The 19,742-nt window shown below is 41.7% G+C and overlaps 1 protein-coding gene across 3 annotated transcripts in view; it reads left to right on the top strand.

Moving 5' to 3' along the window:
• The first annotated feature begins 479 nt into the window (after positions 1 to 479).
• Positions 480 to 19,742, top strand: part of ACSM1 (acyl-CoA synthetase medium chain family member 1) — a 64,237-nt gene continuing 44,974 nt past the window's right edge. The window contains exons 1-2 of one of the 3 annotated variants that reach the window (XM_070362433.1): positions 480 to 737; positions 13,755 to 13,993. In XM_070362433.1, the coding sequence (XP_070218534.1) occupies positions 13,802 to 13,993 (192 nt within the window). In that variant the 5' untranslated portion in view covers positions 480 to 737; positions 13,755 to 13,801. Of the gene's footprint in view, positions 738 to 13,750; positions 13,994 to 19,742 lie in introns of all 3 variants that reach the window. The other 2 variants (XM_005895570.2, XM_005895571.3) reach the window with 2 other exon arrangements.

The following is a 19,742-nucleotide window of genomic DNA, read 5'->3' as shown; positions in this document are numbered from 1 at the left end:
AGGAGAGAGGGGTCACCGTTAGCACTCCCATTTCATAGATAAGGAAACCGAAGTGTAGGAAAAGGATGTCCAAAAAGGTAAGAGAAAGGGTAAGAGGCAGACCCGACCCTTAAGCCCAAATCTCTCCACCTCCAAGCACAGGCTTTCTTAAAATGTATTTATCTTTTATTGGAGGATAGTTGCTTTACAATGTTGTCGTGGCTTCTGCCATACATCAATGCAAATCAATCACAATTATATGATATATAATTCCCATATATATATATAAGGGATATATATATCCCTTCCATCTTGAGCCTTACTCCTCCTGCCCCTAACCAAGCACAGGTTTAACTACTAGATAATGCTGCCACCTGGCTCTCACTTAAATAAGAACACTGGGGACATAAGACTGGGAAAGGGGAGCAGGTTATCCACAGAGAACTTATGAAAGTGCTCCATTTGGCTTTATTTGTTCATTCAAACCACAAGGCAGGCCCACAATAATTGGAAATTACGTTATATAGTTTGTTTTTCTAACTGGCTTTCTCTCCATGAGGGCTTATGATTGCTTTCTGCCCTGTCACACTTGAGAATCTCCTCCCCCCATTTCATTCCTGCCAACTTCACCCCAGCTGTAGTCAGGAACCAATTTCTGTTGTCTAAACACAGAGAGAACTGAACTTCTAATCAGAAGAGAACTGAACTTGCAACGTCCCCATCCAAGACATAACCAAGCGTTTCCTAGACAGTACCAGGTAAGGGACCGCTTCTTTGCGTGTATGTATCTGTGTGTGTTTGTCTGCCACGGGGAAGTGAAGTATATATAGAGCCCTGAACGTGAAATCTAAAGCCCCAGTTTCAATTCTAGCAATGCCACTTACAGACCTGGGGCGAGTCTCTTCTCTGACACTTCATTTCCTTTGTTGCAAAGTGAGGATGGTGAAACTGAGAGAAAGGGATCAGAGGGAATACGTGGTATGCCCAGCACCATGACTGGTGTACTGGTGATTGATTTAATGTCAGATATCTGAATGTGGTAGGCAGTGGGAGGAGGGTGCCAACAGGAGTAAAAAAGACCTAGAAGTTAAAACATTGAGAAAAAAGCTCCATTATGTGAAAGTTTGTTCAAATCACTTAAGGTGAATGCCTTTTATTAACAACATATTTTCTATATATCTAACTTGGTAGGGATTGGCTTCAGTATTTTCTGGGAGTTAGAAGACACCTCAACACTTATTAAGCCCTTATTCTGTATCAGACACAGCACTGAGAAATTGATTATATTGATTATCTCACTAATCCTTACGAAAGCATAGTGAGTATTTTTACTCACTGTACACAGTATTATTACTATGCCCTCCAAGTCTGGAGACATAAACGATGGCCGAGATCATGCACCTGGTACCAAGTGGAGCCAAACCTGGCTCTGTAATGCTGGGATCCTCTGTAATGCACTAAAAATGTTGCCTTATAAAACAAATAGCTTTTTCAGTCCAAATGCTTGTGAAATCAAAGTTCTGTTGTAAGAACTCATCAAGGCACTCTGAACAAGTCATATGAGGTTAAATTTCATTTTAACTGAATTACCTCTTTAAAGACCTCATTTTAACTGGATTACCTCTTTTAAGATTCTGTCTTATATATAGTCACACGCTGAGGCACTGAGTGTTAGGACTTGAACACATAAATTTTGAGGGGGCACAATTCAGCCCATATTAAAGAGTTAATTTCCCCATTATTTCTCTTTCTGTTGTCTTGGTTTTAGCCACTTATTAAGGGGTTTTATGGATTGTCCTTGAGTATTTTAAGGACAATCCTGTGGTCATGTAAACACCTGTGTATAAAACTAGCAACTGAGTCTGGTGTTCTTGCTCCAGTGGGTTCATGCGTGTGAAGAGAGGTATGTGTTGGAAAAAAATGGAAGGAAGAGCAGGATTTTAGAACTATCTCTGCTACTAAATTTGCCTTGCAACTTCACGGAAATCCATATCTGTCTTGGAATCTGGCCCTATGGCAAAGATTTTAAGCTCAGTTCAGTTCAGTCACTCAGTCGTGTCCGACTCTTTGCGACCCCATGAATCGCAGCACGCCAGGCCTCCCTGTCCATCACCAACTCCCAGAGTTCACCCAAACTCATGTCCATCGAGTCAGTGATGCCATCCAGCCATCTCATCCTCTGTTGTCCCCTTTTCCTCCTGCCCCCAATCTCTCCCAGCATCAGAGTCTTTTCCAATGATCAACTCTTCGCATGAGGTAGCCAAAGTATTGAAGTTTCAGCTTTAGCATAAGTCCTTCCAAAGAACACCCAGGACTGATCTCCTTTAGAATGGACTGGCTGAATCTCCTTGCAGTCCAAGGGACTCTCAAGTGTCTTCTCCAACACCACAGTTCAAAAGCATCAATTCTTAACAGTCCAACTCTCACATCCATACATGACCACTGGAAAAACCATAGCCTTGACTAGATGGACCTTTGGTGCAAAGTAATGTCTCTGCTTTTTAATATGCTATCTAGGTTGGTCATAACTGTCCTTCCAAGGAGTAAGTGTCTTTTAATTTCATGGCTGCAATCACCATCTGCAGTGATTTTGGAGCCCCAAAAAATAAAGTCTAGAGTGTCAACAAATACTAGATAGGTAGAATCAGTGGAGAAGCAGATAGCTGTGGCAAAATAAAGAGTGATGGAAACTATGTTGAATTGAAGAAGGTTTCATTTAAATGAAGCAGGCAATTTTCAGGCTTCCCAGGTGGCTCAGTGGGTAGAATCCACCTACAATGCAGGCAACACAGAAGATCCCCTGGAGGAGGGTATGACAATGCACTCCAGTATTATTGCCTGAAGAATCCCACGGACAGTGGAGCCTGGCATGCTACAGTGCATAGGGTCTCAAAGAGTTGGATATGACTGAAATGACTTAGCATGCACACAGACAATTTTCAGCTCCTGCCAGTTGGTGCCAGGTTGAAATAAAAGTTTTCCAGGCCTTCTAAGTTTTCAAGAGAAATCTTCAATTCATGTTTTAAGGGAAATCTCTCTGTGTTTACATATTGGCAATTCAAATTATTTTTCTCCAAAGGGTGAGAGTCAAACATCTGGGTCAGTTGACATCTTTGGGTCTTTCTTTGCTTAAGTGTTCTGTAAAACAAAAGACAGTGTTGTTTAAAAAAGAAGGGAAAAAAAAGAGTGTTATTGAGGCAGTACAAGTGTGGAGTAGAAAAGAATTTCTAGATACAGAGTACTGCACTCAGGAGTGAGTTTATTAAGGACAAAGATAAAGTGGGCACTGTGAGCACAGTGGGCCAACAACTCCTAACAGACTAGGGAGAGTCAACAGTTTCCGTGGGTTAGTAGCCAATTTTTATGCCTCAAAACAAAACCAAAAAATTCCTGCTGGAAGGTTGGTATAGATGATTGGTTAGGGCACTATAAAGTGAACACTGGGGTGGGTATTTTTGCCTAATATAAGTCAAGAAGCCCGCTGGTGATGATCCAGGGGGCTTTGGCAATGTTACAAAGGGGCTCAGTCAGCTTTGGAGATGACCTTGGTTCTGGGCTCCACTTCCGTGGCCTTGGTACGCAGCCTCACACTTGTGGCCTGGGGACAGGACTCAACATTCCCTGTTCTTCTTATCAGTAAGACAAGCCTTCAGCCCTGTAACACTCTGCTCATGTCTAAGTAGCTGCCATCCAACTCTCGTGTTATAAGGACACAGGTCATTGGGAAAGAGATGGAGACCATCTCTGGCTTCTTCCTGCTGGACAGGGGCTTCATGGGGTCCCAGGGAGATAAGAGTCCATGGAATGACAAAGCAGCTTGTTCCAGGGTAGTCCATGTGCCAACCAGCTGATATCCTTGTAGCATCATCTGGAGATTTATTTGTATTCTAGAAGAAACAAACTTTATAAGAAAATTAGAGACACATGTCCCAAAGATTAATAGAAATAGAAAGGCTGCCAAGGGGCCTAAAAGAGGGGATAGTCAGGAACACCAGGACAAGACGTCGGCCTGGGATGTTAGTGTTTCTCTAGGATGAGGAGATGCAAGAATTGGGGTTCATGAACGTATTTTCTTGAAAATGTCTATCTGAAAGCCTGTCCCGCCAGTTTTTCCCAGAGTATAGAATGCCTTATTTTTAATTTCTGCCCTGAACTCCTTTCAGAGGGTGGTGAAGCTCAGCAGCTCCAGTGGCTCCTGATTTAATCTTTGTAGAGGCAGATGGCAAGTGCCAGTTTCCAGTCAGCAGGGCCCTACATGGCTGTAAATTTGATCCTTGGTTTGGGGGCCTTTTAAGATTATTTCATCCCACAGTGATAGGAATGCTCATTCCCAGGTCTAGTGAAGATTTTTCTAATAGGTCACTTAATATGCTATTGTTGGACTTGACCATGAAAATAGTAAAAGATCTGGCCAATACCTGCCTTACTAGTAGTCTCTTATAGTCCAGGAAAACGTTCCCTCTTGTTGATTTTTCCCATATCTAGAGCTACATTATTATAATCATTGATCTCATATGAAACTATATATCATTTTGTTAGAGACTCAGTCACACATTTGAAATGTAAGAGATGACAATTTTGTGTAAGAGACAGCAATTTTCTGAAACAGGCAGTATAGCAAACAATATAGGTAGCAGTAAGTTTACAAGTAAAAATTTAAGAACTTTTATCAGATGCAGTCCAGTATATCCCAGGTTGTCTGATTTAGTGTGTTAAATGACTATGGCCTGGTGTTAATCTCCTGGTTGTAGATCATGGAGCATCTGATCTTTACCCAAAGATTGATTATAAATTTAGGCTTCAGAAGCAAACTTAAAACATCTTTCTATTAATTCAATTAAATCTTGTAGCAGAATAACATCTTGTAGCAAGGGACTAACTGGGAAGTGAGTCTTAGTAAATATAGACCTTAATTAACAAAACTAGTACTGAAACATTTACTGAAACATAATTTTTTGAAGTTACCCCCATTTTTATTAAACACAGCCAAGACTAATTAATTTTTAAAATAAATTTGGTCCATTGACTATAGATGCCATAGGCCTGTCGTTTTGCTACAGTGGATTGTTTTCTCTTTTGGAGGTCCCCAAAATACTTTGAGATTTCTGTACATTCAAGAGACAGTCTTTTTATTTATCTAGTTTTAATTTATAGCCTACCTAGTAAGGCTGTTCAGAACCCAAGTGTCTCCAATTTCTGGAGGGACAAGGCAGAGAGAAAAGAAAAATGTTTTAATTTTACCCACAAGTATAAATTACCAAATTATTTTGAACCATAAGTAGCTTGAGGAGAAGAGCGTCTTTATATCTGAAAACAAAGATTAGAAGCCAAGTAATATGTCAGACAAAAAGTCATGAAACTTATAATTATATTTATTTATTTAAACCTATGTAATTAATTTCTGTTCTTCTGTCCTTTCCTGATGATTGAGGATGATAGTGACAGCGATAGTTTTAAGACGTCTGTGAAGCTTTTATTCAGACTTGCATGATTTGTTCAGTGAAGTGGATGCCTTGATCACTGGAGATTGTAAAACATATACCTTAGTGGAAGACACATTTTAAACATTTTTTTTTTCTCCATTGTGAGAACATCAACTTTGCAGCCAGGAAGGGCTTTACCCCATTAAATGAAAAAAATAAGGTTTATCAAGAGCCAGGAAATTTCAAGCAGCCATTTTGGACTCCCCATGACTCTGACTATTTGACTTACAGCCATTGTTTATCCATTTTAAATTCCCTGATTTAGGAGCAGATGAGGGGTTAATTTTTGTAGAAGCAGAATGAGCTTTGTCTATGTGTGCCATAACCTTCAGAGATCATTGTGAAGTAATATTTATTTTATCACAGTAACAATGTTTTAAAAAATAATAAAGGCAAAGACCTTCACACAGTCCATTATCAAAAGCAGCATTCCAAGAAAAGTTTGTCTTTTACCAAGGACAGAAAGCCAAATTCCAGTTTGGTACCAGCTTATATTCACTGTGAAACAAAATTTATTCATTTAGCTAAAGTAATAATAAAAGATTTCAAAGGCAATTTAATGTCTTAAGAAACTTGTACCATGTACAAAACTCTCTTCTTGGGGTCCATGTCCCAAAAATATTTTTTTCACTTTCATTTCCATCATTTTATTTGCCCATTCAGAGAACCTGTAAGTCAAAATGTATAAGTTTGCCACCTATAAATCAAACTTATTTCCTTTTCCCTTAATAAAATGTAATTCCATTCCTTATACTTTTTTTTTATTAAAAACACACATCCTACTTTCCTTCAGCAACCATAAACTGTCCTTTATAACAGCATTCTATAGATTGGAAAACATAAATCACCCAAAGCTCTTATCTTATTTGCATTTTCTTAAAAGTTTCTTTACAGTGTGTTCTTAAGATGTTGTTGTTGTTCAGTTGCTCAGTCATGTCTGACTCTTTGCAACCCCATTGACTGCAGCACACCAGGCCTCCCTGTCCTTCACCATCTCCTGGAGTTTGCCCAAGTTCATGTTCATTGAATCAGTGATGTTGTTCTTAAGATATGCCTATGTTAATTAGGTTAACAAATATTAATACCAGTTAATAGTGAACTTTTTCCTGGTTCATGTGAACCATTTCTCTTTTATTTAGAGCTGTTTGATTTGTAAGTGCTTACTTTTCTTCAGTCCAATTGAATTAGAGCTCATTTACAAATTAACCTTAGCAATATTACCCAAAGACAGAGACACACACTGAGACATACATATATATCCAAACAGACACAGATCTCACAGTTTTCTGCTTAAGATTTAAAATGTCTCTTTGCCTCTTTTTTCCTTGGCTTGAAGTTCTACTAGTTAACAAGGCTGATGTCTCAGGCAGAGCAGGCTTTGTATCTCAAGGACATGGTAGGAGTTAACTTCAGAATTTTTCCTAGGCATATTTTTGCTTCTCTCAGGATTGGCGCTCCAAAAAGAAACATGTTTCAACAAGCCAGTTTTGTCTAATTGCATGTGCAAAAAGAACAGATCTTGATATTTCAAAAAGATTTCATTTTAACCTGTTTTATCCAGAATCTAAAGAATATCATGGCCATCTTGTGTCAAAAATGTCATCCTCCTTTTTGTAGTAATAATTTCAGAGCTAAAATATAGATCAAATAGTGCTCAAATTGGTTCTGATGACAGAAGCAAACTGACTGATAAAATATCATCCTAGTAGGGATTGTTCCTTTGGGGAGATGGGGTCTTTGTTTGATCAGAAGAATATGAAGGAGTAAAGGAATTTGAAGGAATGGGGGAAATTTCTTCCCTCCCCCTGCCACCCCCTGCAAGAGACAGGAGGAGTTAGAAGGGGATTCTTTACAATTTTTGGAGTTTTTTTTCCTTTTCAGGTTTATGATTATGGGAGAAAGTCATGGGGTAGGACATCTGATGGAGGGAGAGACATAGGAGGACAGGGGATAAGGTGACAACAGAAAGGTATATGTAGCATGAGTCCCTTAGATCCAAACTCTGACTGAGTGCCATGCTGCTGCTGCTGCTGCTAAGTCGCTTCAGTCGTGTCCGACTCTGTGCGACCCCATAGACGGCAGCCCACCAGGCTCCCCCGTCCCTGGGATTCTCCAGGCAAGAACACTGGAGTGGGTTGCCATTTCCTTCTCCAATGCAGGAAAGTGAAAAGTGAAAGTGAAGTCGCTCAGTCGTGTCTGACTCTTCGCGACCCCATGGACTGCAGCCTACCAGGCTCCTCCGTCCATGGGATTTTCCAGGCAAGAGGACTGGGACTGAGTGCCATAGGGAACAATAAAAGAGATCATGTAATTTACTGTGCCATTAACAGGCCATTTTTCTTGGTTCCCCAATATGTAGGTTGGCATTAGGTAATTGGGTGAGGCACTATAGGGTGAGCACTAGGGTACACATTTTTGGCTAATATGGGTCAGGAAGCCTAATGGTGATGATCACGGGGGCTTTTGGAAACATTACAAACGGGCTCAGTTTGCTTCTGAGGTGACCTTAATTCTGGGCTCTGCCTCTGTGGTACCTGTTGCTTCTTGCACCTGTGGCCTGGGGACAGGACTCAACAAGTATTGTTGACTGACAGACACCAAAAAGGAAGGGGACATACTTTAGTTCACATTGCCCAAGGATCCACACTGACAAACTCTTCAAGATGAAGCTTTCATATATCTATCCTCTTGTTGACTTAAAAAATTGTCACAACCTAAAAGTTGAATGTTATGTTTCATTTGGTGGAAAATTTTAGCACTTCAGCCCAGGAGACAACATCTCAAGTGACCCTGAGGGAACTGCTCCTGGAATCAAAGTCTTAAATTTTCCCACCAAATAAAACATAACTGTTGACTTTTAGGTTGTGAATATTTTTTTATGTTGACAGTTATGGTGACTGCAAAGAAGGGACCCTGACCAAATTCTTCTTCTCCACCTGAACCCTGTGAGTATCCAGAGCCTTGGTAGCAGCAGAGGCCCGTTGTGCCCAACCACTTTCTTGAGGAGTCCAGACAAATTTGAATGAGTGTCTCCTGGTTCTAGGATCTCCTGTTTATTGGTTGATGATCCTAAGTTTTATTCGGTGGGAGAAGAGGTTATCCTTGAAACTTGGTTTTAAGAAGAGGTACCTGGGTTGCTCAGTCTAGATATTGAGTGGGTTATCCTCAGTCAAAAGACTGGGAAGATTTTACTCAGTTTAGGTGCTTAGTGGGTTATCTTCGGTGTAGAATGCACTGGGGAGATTTTGTTTGAGAAGGTTATCCTCAGTGTAAAAGGTACTGGGAAGACTCAATTTGGATACTGAGTGGTTGGCTATCCTCAGTTAGAGACTGAGAGGAAGACTTAGCTTAAACATTGAGTAAGGTGGGACGGGGTTATTAGGGGGAAGATGGACCTGTCATTTTTCCTTTTATTGGCTACCTTAATAAAGTTTTTTGAAATAAAACTGAAATCTTATGAGTGCTTCTGAGCTCCGAAGAAGGACTCTCTCCTCCTGGCTGGCAATGTCTTTCTCAGGGGACTAAGAAACCTTTTACAGCCCACCTTATCCCTATAGGGAAACCTAGTCATGTAATTAACAAACTGCCCAACCAAGGATGCACATAAGAATTGGCCATTCTGTGACCTGAGCACCTGTGCAAGTCTTACAGTCCAATGGGAGACCGGAGACATGTAAGATGGGGCTGAAACAACTCTGGGGCAAAATCAGAGAAGTGGCACTCCCAAGAAGCACATGCTGGCCCAGCACACAGTCATCATTGCAATTTTATCTCAACAAACTGACTTCAATATGGAAAATAAAAGTTTCAAAATAAAAGAAAAGGAACAACAGATTGCCAGCCTCCAGCTAACATCCCAGCTGGGTAAATGTACATACAAAAATTATAAGTATTTACTTAAGTGGAAATTGAAGGGAAATCTCACCCTAAAAATTGAAGAGGCTCTTTCATTGCTTACACAGTTAAGTTACATTAAGGTTAAAAGCTAGCTTAGTAAATATATCTTTTCAGACTTTAAACAAAGGCCTTCAGGAGGAAACTTGGGTTTTGAGATGTAAATGTTCTACCTGTTCTTCCTAGGACATTCTGTGTTGGTGTGTTTTGTTTGTTCATGTTTTTAAAAACTTGGTCTGTTAGGTAGTTAGAATAGGAAAAAGGAGTCCAAGATGGTGGTGGCTAAAAGACAAAGAAAGGAAAAATCCACAAAAATGGAACAGAAGAAAATCTGAGGACCAGAGTGAGAACCTCAGGTGAAACCAACAGCCCTCCTGGCTAGCCCAACTTACACAGGGCACGTTCAGGGGGAGGAGAAAAACATATAAAAAGAGGAGCCAAAATTGAGCCTCTCTTCTTTTGGGTCTGCCTACCCTCATGCCTCAAGGATGTATTTTCCTTTGCTTGCCAAATAAAACTGAGCTTTAACTGAGCTGTGACACTGGTCCACAGTTTCAAATCTTTGCTGTGGTGAGATGGAACTGAAGAAATTACACTCCCCTGACATGGCCTTTGCTATTTTTCTGGTTTCTCTGGTGGCTCAGACAGTAAAGAATCTGCCTGAAATGCAGGAGACCAGGTTCAGTCCCTGGGTGAGAAAGATCCCCTGGAGAAGGAAATGGCTACCCTCTCCAGTATTCTTGCCTGGGGAATTCCATGGACAGAGAAGCCTGGTGGGCTACAGTCCATGGAATTGCAAAGAATTGGACGTGACTGATCGAGTAACACAATACAGTACTGTTTTTGAGAGTAAATTCTCCAAATTTGGGCTTCCCTGATACCTCACTTGGTAAAGAATCCACCTGCAGTGCAGAAGACTCCATTCAATTCCTTGGTTGGGAAGATCCCCTGGAAAAGGGATAGGCTATCCACTCCAGTATTCTTGGGCTTCCCTTGTGGCTCAGCTGGTAAAGAATCTGCCTGCAGTGCAGGAGACCTGGGTTCAATCCCTAGGTTGGGAAGATCCCCTGGAGAAGTGAAAAGCTACCCATTCCAGTATTCTGGCCTCTAGAATTCCATGGACTGTATAATCCATGGGGTTTCAAAGAGTCAACTGAACAACTTTCACTTTCTCCAAATTTAGGTTACATCCTCCCCACTCTCTTATGGGGAAGGCTCTTGCATATCTATGGTTTGAATCACTATTAATTTACCAGCTGAGCCACAATGGAGCCCCAAATAGGGGAACTAGACAACAAGTGAAATTGAAAGTCACTGAGTCATGTCTGACTCTTTGTGACCCCATGGACCCATGGAATTCTCCAGGCCAGAATTCTGGAGTGGGTAGCCTTTCCCTTCTCCAGGGGATTGTCCCAATCCAGGGATCAAACCCAGGTCTCCTGCATTACAGGCAGATTCACAGGCAGATTTGGGCTTTCCTACTATCTCAGTTTGTAAGAAATCTGCCTGCAATGCAGGAGACTTTGGTTAGATTCCTGGGTCAGGAAGATCCCCTGGAGAATGAATTGTCAACCCACCCCAGTTTCTGGCCTGGAGAATCACATGGACAGAAAAGCCTGCTAGGCTACAGCCCATGGGGTCACAAGAGTTGGACATGACTGAGAGACTAAACCACCACCATTGATTTATATTTTATTGATACAATGAAACTTTAAAATAAATGTAAATAAGATAAGAGCTTTGAGGTAAACTCTTTTCTATTTTAGAAAAATCTATTTAAAATAATCTTTCCAGATATTTGGTAACTTAAAATTCTAAAGTTGGGCTAATTTAAGTTAAATGATAAAAGTTTATTGAATAACTAGATAATTTCATTAATGAGATACTGAGATATAAATTACTAAAGAAAAAAACTAAAAGTATTTAGGAATATTAATGAAAATGCTTGATGTCACTGCAAGATGTTTTCTATAAGAAAACAAGTGCTTTTAGAAATTATCACTGCTGTTTATGCTCAACAATCTATAGAATGCCAATGTAAAAAACAGTTCATAATTACTTACTTCTTATCTTTTACTAAAAATTAAGGTTTTAAGAGTTGAAATTTCTAATTTAAATATGCAGTTAAAGCTATTAGAAATAATACAGTAACATTTTAGTATACAGTAGGACATAAAATGTGTGTTTTCAGTAAAGAAGGTATGAGGAATAAAATTGCATTTTATTGAGAAAAAAGAAAGAATGAGCTTGTTGATTTTATTTGTATAAGAAATGAGACTAGATACAGAAAGTGATGAGAAACTGTGAAAAGCAAACCTGAGGAGGAAAAAGTTTTATGCATAGTCAAGGTTCACTAAATTTAGATTGACGTTAACTAAATGGATTTGGCTAAGTAAGCTAATAAGAAACTGGAATTTGATTTCTCTTTTACTTTGGTTAAGTAAATAAGCATTGTTTCAGTGACCAATGATCCTGTTGTGTTTTAAATCTTTGTTCACATTTCTAACAAACATCTCAAATATCAAAATCTAACTAAAGCTCTTTAGCTTCCTGCTGACTCTGGGATGCTTTGAAGAAAAATCTCTGGGACATCTCAGAGAAGAATGTTAAACTAAGTTTATTTGGCATTCAGAAGATTTGGCAAGTGATTGAAGGTTAACTTTACCTTGCTTCCTTTAATTAACAATAGTCTTCTGATGTTCAGTCTATCTATCCTTTGTTGCAAAACTTTAACCTGGTCCCTCCTCTCACTTCCTTGGAGCAATTCTCTCAGAGTCATTGAGATGCTGTCTCCTGGGATTGAAGTCCTAAAAATTCCCACTGAATAAAACATAACTATCAACTTTTAGTTTGTGACTATTTTTTAAGTCAATACTCTTCTCTGTAGGCAGTAGCAGGGTTCTGAAGGCAGCACCAAAATTAATTGGGGCTAGGTTATTACACGGAGAAGGCACTGGCAACCCACTCCAGTACTCTTGCCTGGAAACTCCCATGGACGGTGGAGCCTGGTGGGCTACAGTCCATGGGGTCGCTAAGAGTCGGACACGACTGAGAGACTTCACTTTCACCTTTCACTTTCATGCATTGGAGAAGGAAATGGCAACCCACTCAAGTCTAAACAGATTGAAAATGGAGTCGTGTTTTATTGATTTCTTTCATGAGTCTATCATCAAACAGTATTATCTTGTTGCTGTAACTGAGGGGGAGAGGGCTTAATTATTTGCAGGGATAAACTGCTTAAACCTCAAAGCTATTTGTGAAGTGGCTTTCTGCTCATATAACAGAAGTTCTTGCTTAAGCCAATTTCCACCATCAAACTTCGAAAAGTATCCTAGTAAATGAGCATTTTATCCCCATGTCAGAAGCATTTGTTGGATCTGGAGTGGCAAAAAATTTTTATTTCATAGGTCAAATGATGGATTGATAATAGGTACCTGAATGCTGTCCTGGGGAAGACCTTGAGGCCAGATCCCTGTTTAGTAGGGAGAGTGCTGTGATATTAGCCTCTTCTATCTGAGTGTGGTGGTGCATATTTGTCAGTATTCTTATAATATCAAGTAAGAGAAACGCAATCTCAGACAGGAAAAATTGTTGGTACATAAAATTCAGGACAGGATATTAACAAGAGAGGGATAGAGATGTAGACATGCCTCAGGAGCAATAGTTATGAACCAGAGACTTGCATGCCTCCAAGATTCTCTCTACCCCTTATTTCCATGTCCCTGAAAATTTACAAATTTTCTTCTCTTATGCAGAGCAGTTATCTCCACATTACAGGAATTATAGCCACTGACAATTTCCAAAGTGTATATTTTCACGGCTTCCACTAAGGCTTTGGTAACACACACACACACACAATTTTGGAGAGGGATTATGATCAGCCCAGTTTGTATTTAAATATATATATATATATCATGGGAAATGATGGACCAATCAAATTTGGATGCGATGGGATCATCTAAAACTATGACAGTTTTCATGAGAACCACATATTTGGGCTCAGTAGGAAGAGATGTTTCCAGAGCAAGGATAGCATGACATACAGGACTTTGAAAATACTGTTTCTACCAAAAAAACCGTGGCCACATGGCTGGCTTCCATCCCTGGAGTTTAAAAAAGAAGGAGAAGACCCTCAGGAATATGTGCCTACCTCATCTAGTAGCTATAGCCCCTCCTCATAATTTTTGCCTTGTGATTCTTCATTTGGAAAGAGAAATTCCCAGCTAAGTCAGTTTAGCTATGCCTTCAAATTTCAGTGAGCTATTAGTTGTGCCCTCCAAATTCCAGTGAACTGAAACAAAGCTATTACTCTAGTAATTAGCCAGCAATGTGCCTTTATTTAGTGGAATGAATTTCTGCTCCAATGACCAACATATTAGCCATCTATTCTCAAGACAGGTAGTGACCTGAGAATTCTGTGTCTGTTTCCTGAGGACTGCTCCACTATGCAAAGGCTGATGAAGTTTCGGGTCCTCTGGGGCATCCACATGTCCTGCCCTGGCTTCCACCATGCCCCTCAGCACCTGCGCTGCCGATCTTTATCAGGAGCTGGAACCCTAAGATGGAATGACTATGACAGACCTGAGGAATTTAACTTTGCAAGTGATGTACTGGACCGCTGGACTCAAATGGAGAAGGTAAGGAGGCCTCTGTGTTGTGTGTGAGAACAGGATTCACCTCCTTCTCCTAATAGGAAGAGGGGCACAGAACTAAAAGGGCTTCTGACTAAGTCTACAATTTTCATGGGAAAAGCTTATGTTTGGGGGTTCAGTTCTCAGCTGGACACTTCCTCTATTCTCTAAGCCCCAGTGGCTTTATCTGTGAAAGGGGGATAATCTCATTTAAGAAACAAGATAGCAGGTGAAAGTATCTGGTACTCAGTCAAGTAATCATGACCAAGTGTCAAGTTCTAATCACAGGTCAGCAAGTTGATGTTGGTCTGAATTCTCATCTTCAACTAATGAGACTGTGAGTCTAACTAGAATTCATCTCGTAAAGCATGGGCTTGACTTTAGGTTACACCCAGAGGGAGGGTGTAACCTTGATTGTGTACATGAACATCTGACACATGTAACTAAATCATGTCATCCTATGAGGATGGCAGGTATAGCTGGAGTCCTCCCTATCAACTACCTACTTGAACGTGGCTTTGGGGTGTATCCAGAGAAACCCATCCCAGTGGTATCTGCAAAAAAAATGCATATTATTGGTTTCTCTTTTCCCAAGAGAGGCACAGTGGTGACACTAGAAGTTGGGTAGACAATGGGGGGTGTTTCAGCTCAAAGTTCCTGCTGGCATTTTCCACATTGTGAAAGCCCACTCAACACTGTATTTGTTCAGAAGAAAGAATTTACCTGATATGGAGTCAAAGAGTTGATGTATTTTTAATTTACCATGAGCATACATTCATACTAAAAGGTTAAGGCTGCAAAGGTTAAGGCTACTGTGAGTGATGCCAAGATTCGTGATCTCCAGAGGAGAGGATTTCGATCCAGGGCTGGAGATGAGGCTTGATCACTCAGAACTTTCTGTGTAGCAAAGTTTTATTAAAGTATAAAAGAGAGAAAGCTTCTGGCATCGACATCAGAAGCGGGCAGAAAAGATACCCCCTTGCTAGACATTATGTACCTGTTAGCAAGCTGCTAATCTGATAAAAGAAATGCCTCAAGACAGAGAGTTATGGTTACTGAGAGAGTTACTGAGATAGTTAAGGCCCCTCTCCCATAACATGCATTTTGAGATAGAATGGCAAAAGGGGAGTCATCTCCAGCCATAAAACAATTGACATGAATCTTGAAGAAAGGCAGATTTCCAAGCAAATACATAGTTTCATTAACATAGCTTAAAAAAACCATTTCCATAAGAAAAATGCATTTGTTTGCTGAGCCATTAGCAGCTCAAGGTTACCTTCAGACAGAGCCAAGTGTCCTCATGACAACACAGGATTAGAAGAGGAAAAAAGTCTGCCACTTACAGTTTATTTCCTCCTGTTGCTTGCGGAGCTCTGGCCTTCCTACCTGACTGTTAACCCTCTCAATATGTTAGTATTCAGAACTTATATGCCTTTTATGAGGACTTTTATCCTGCCTCCATCTTTTTCCTTTTTCTGAATTTCCAAAAAACTCCAAGGAAAATAGAGCCCTCACTTTTGGAGAGCCCTTTTTACTTATGTGCTATGCCAAGCACTTTGTGCTTATTATTCTGATAAAATGGACACTTTAATCATCCCCATTTTTGAGATGAGGAAACTGAGGCTACAATTGTTCAAAAACCTACAGAATTTGCTTATCTAATAAGTGGAGGAGCAGGATTTGTGTTCAGACTGTTTGATTCTATAAGCCACTCTTTAACCTGGTCTCATGAGATGATGATGTCAAAACATCTCTGCTTTCCCTTCCTTGTCTTTTAGCCACCGCCATTCTGAACTCCTTTTTTCTATTCTAACTACCTAACATTCCCCCCTCAAGCGATGGGAGGCCCAATTCTTTGGGAATAGGGGCTTTGAGGTCTTTCTGGCTACTTCTTACTGAACTGGGACGGCGAGGGGCATTGGGCCTCCCCCTCTTGCTAGTCTCAGGCCTCAGAGTCCTTATAGTGGTGTCCATCTAAGGGTGAGTGTTATTTTCTGTGGTCACCTGTAATTTTATATATCCTTGCTTGAACTGGCACTGCACTTTGTAGTTTGTTGACCTGGGCAGAGACAAAACGGGTTAGACAATTGATAATATATGGAGCAATCATAAGCAGCATCAATATGGAATAACAAGGACTAGTAGGGGCATTAGCCAACTCCAAATTCCCTTCGCCAGGATAGCTCAAGTCCCTCCTTTTTCAGGGATCAGAAGATCTATCTCCTGTCTGTTTTGGAGTACAGCCCCTGCCAAGCTGTGTTGGCTCTTTAGAGCTGTCCTGAGAAATATCCACAGAAACTAGATTTGGGGGGTGTTCATTGGAATGGCACTCATTTGTTGTTCTGAATAGGTATCTGAGATCTCCTAGGGGCCCACGGGTGTACTGAGTGTCTTCCTCTGTTTTCTTCCACAGCCTGACTCAAGAGTACTGAATCCAGGAGTCATGTCCTGGTACCTTGACCGGTGTGAGGGTAGAAAGTATTAACAGGGTAGGGGCCCTCCAACATGGGCTGGAGTTGAGCCTTTGGGGGCCCATCTTTCCAGATTTTAATTAGGGCTTGAGTCCCTAGAGCATATAGTGGTGACCCCTTAGAATCTTTTGGGTACTGGTTCACACCCCACAAGCGTATATCCTGTTGGAATTGCCCAATGGCCATGGTATGAAACTGGAGGGTCTGAGACTCTGGATCTAGGAAGAGATCATTGACATAAACAAAAGGTCTCCCATCAATTCAGTTCAGTCGCTCAGTCATGTCCGACTCTTTGCAACCCCATGAATTTGCTCAGTCGTGTCCGACTCTTTGCAATCCCATGAATCATAGCATGCCAGGCCTCCCTGTCCATCACCAACTCCCGGAGTTCACTCAAACTTTCGTCCATCGAGTCGGTGATGCCATCCAGCCATCTCATCCTCTGTCGTCCCCTTTTCCTCCTGCCCCCAATCCCTCCCAGCATCAGAGTCTTTTCCAATGAGTCAACTCTTTGCATGAGGTGGCCAAAGTATTGGAGTTTCAGCTTCAGCATCAGTCCTTCCAAAGAACACCCAGGACTGATCTCCTTTAGAATGGACTGGTTGGATCTCCTTGAAGTCCAAGGGACTCTCAGGAGTCTTCTCCAACACCACAGTTCAAAAGCATCAATTCTTCAGTGCTCAGCTTTCTTCACAGTCCAACTCTCACATCATATAGCATCTCATAAGGACTAAGACCAACCTGTTCCTTAGGGGCAATACAGGTGCAGAGGAGAGCTATTGGTAAAGCCTCCTTCCATCCAAGAGAGGTCTCCTGGGTTATCTGTTTTATCCCTGATTTTAAGAATTGGGTGGCTCTTTATACTTTTCCTGAAGACTGAAACCTCCAAGCAGAATGGAGATAATAAGTAATGCCCAATGCTTTAGAGACCCCTAAGGTGCTTTTGAACTGTGGTGTTGGAGAAGACTCTTGAGAGTCCCTTGGACTGCAAGAAGATCCAACCAGTCCATCCTAAAGGAGATCAGTCCTGAGTGTTCATTGGAAGGACTGATGCTGAAGCTGAAACTCCAATACTTTGGCCACCTCATGCAAAGAGTTGACTCATTGGAAAAGACCCTGATGCTGGGAGCGATTGGGGGCAGGAGGAGAAGGGGATGATGGAGGATGAGATGGCTGGATGGCATCACTGACTTGATGGACATGAGTTTGAATGAACTCCGGGAGTTGGTGATGGACAGGGAGGCCTGGCATGCTGTGATTCATGGCGTCGCAAAGAGTCGGACATGACTGAGCGACTGAACTGAACTGAACTGAGTGACCTTAGAAGTAAATGATGTCCCATCATCACTTTGTAATGACCTGAGCAGACCAAATCTTGGAAGATTTCATGCAGCAGTTTTTTTTGTTTGTTTTGTTTTTACCACCTCCTCAGCCTTCTTGGTCCAGGCGGGAAAGCCTTCAATCCATCCTGTGAATGTATCTATCGTGACTAATAGGTATTTATACCCTTGAGAAACTGGCATCTGGGTGAAGTCCATCTGCCAGTCCTCTCCTGGGTAAGTCCCACATCGTTGGACAGGCTGGGCCAGCTGGGGTCTTTGAGCTCCTTGTGAAGTGAAGTTGCTCAGTCGTGTCCGACTCTTTGTGACCCCATGGACTGTAGCCTATCAGGGTCCTCTGTCCACAGGATTCTCCAGGCAAGAATACTGGAGTGGGTTGCCATTTCCTTCTCCAGGGGATCTTCCCAACCCAGGGATCGAACCCAGGTCTCCTGCATTGCAGGCGGGCGCTTTATCGTCTGAGCCACCAGGAGCTCCTTGAGGGTTGTTTAAATGGCAAGTGGGACAGGAGGAGACCACTTGCCTTATAGTCATTTGGAGGTCTGTTCCTCTGAAAGCCCTTTCTAGTAATCTTTGGAGGGCTTTTTCCCTAAATGAGTGGTGGCATGTAAGGCATTAACCAACTTCCACTGGAGTTTCCCAGGCAGAAAAAGGAGACCCTCCTTTTGGAACCACCCCATATGATCTTGAAAGCCCTCATTCTTAGCTTTAAGAGTCTCACCTTCAGTATATGAAGGAGTTTCTGGCAAATTAGTCTGTAGAACTAAGGTGGCAACCCCTGTTAGGTCATTGTTCTGTAATGCTGCCCTCTTAACTGCCTGATCAGCTGCTTGGTTCCCTCATGCCATTTCTGTGCTCCCTTTTTGGTGTCCTTAACAGTGGGAGACAGAAACCTCAGTGGGCAGATGGACTGCCTCCAAGAGTCTAAGGATTTGATCACCATATTTCACTGGGGACCCTCGGGTGGTGAAATGGCCCCTTTCTTTCCAAATAGCAGCATGTGCATGTAGCACCAGAAAGGCAGACTTGGAGTCAGTGTAAATGGCTACCCTCTTTCCTTTTCCCAGCTCTAAAGCTTGAGTCAGGGCTATGAGCTCAGCTAATTGGGCTGAAGTACCTGGTGGCAGAGGCTTAGCCGCTATGGTCTCAAAATTGGAGACTACTGCATATTCAGCTCTTCTTTTTCCATCCAAGACAAAGCTGCTTCCATCAGTGTACCGGATTTCCTCAAGATTGGTCAGAGGATCTTCCAACAATCCTTCTCGGGGTTTTGTCCAGTGGTCCAAGGTTTCTAGGCAAGAATGAAAGGGGAGAGAGCCCTCGGGGGTAGGCAGGAGAGTGGCTGGGTTAAGAATCTCACAAGGGGATATAAGTGAGGCCTGGATTTTCCATCAGCACTACTTGATACCTGAGGATTCTTTGATCAGACATCCACAAATGGCCTCTCCCATTTAGGAGTTGTTTCACTTGGTGGCTGGTAAAAAATTAGTTTGCACCCAAAAGAGAGTTTTAAAGCATCTTCTATCAGGATTGCAATAGCTGTAAGATTTCTAAGGCAGGGAGGCCAGCCTCAGGTGGCTGGGTTTAGCGTCTTGGATAAGTGAGCTACAGGCTGGGGCTCAGATCCCAACCTTTGAGTTAACACTCCCAAGGCTATTCTCTCTTTTTCGTGGGCATAAAGTTGGAATGCTCTTTCTGGGTCTGGCAACATCAAGGCGGGTGCTTGAGTTAAGGCTTGTTTCAGTGTAGCCTCTGCCTTCTTTTGAGGAGTTCCCCACATCAGTGGGATTGAATCATCCTGTCCCTTTAAGCTTTCATATAAGGGCTGGGCAATTAGACCATATGTTGGGTGTCCAGATTCTACAATACCCAGTTAGCCCCAGGAAAGCTCTCAATTGTTTTTGAGTCATGGGGGAGGGCAACTGGAGGATTCCTTGTACCAGA

The sequence above is a fragment of the Bos mutus genome, chromosome 25 (genome assembly GCF_027580195.1).
Source record: "Bos mutus isolate GX-2022 chromosome 25, NWIPB_WYAK_1.1, whole genome shotgun sequence".
Taxonomy (NCBI): Eukaryota; Metazoa; Chordata; class Mammalia; order Artiodactyla; family Bovidae; genus Bos; species Bos mutus.
The sequence above is the reverse complement of the archived record's forward strand: the minus strand, read 5'-3'. Positions and strand labels throughout refer to the sequence as shown.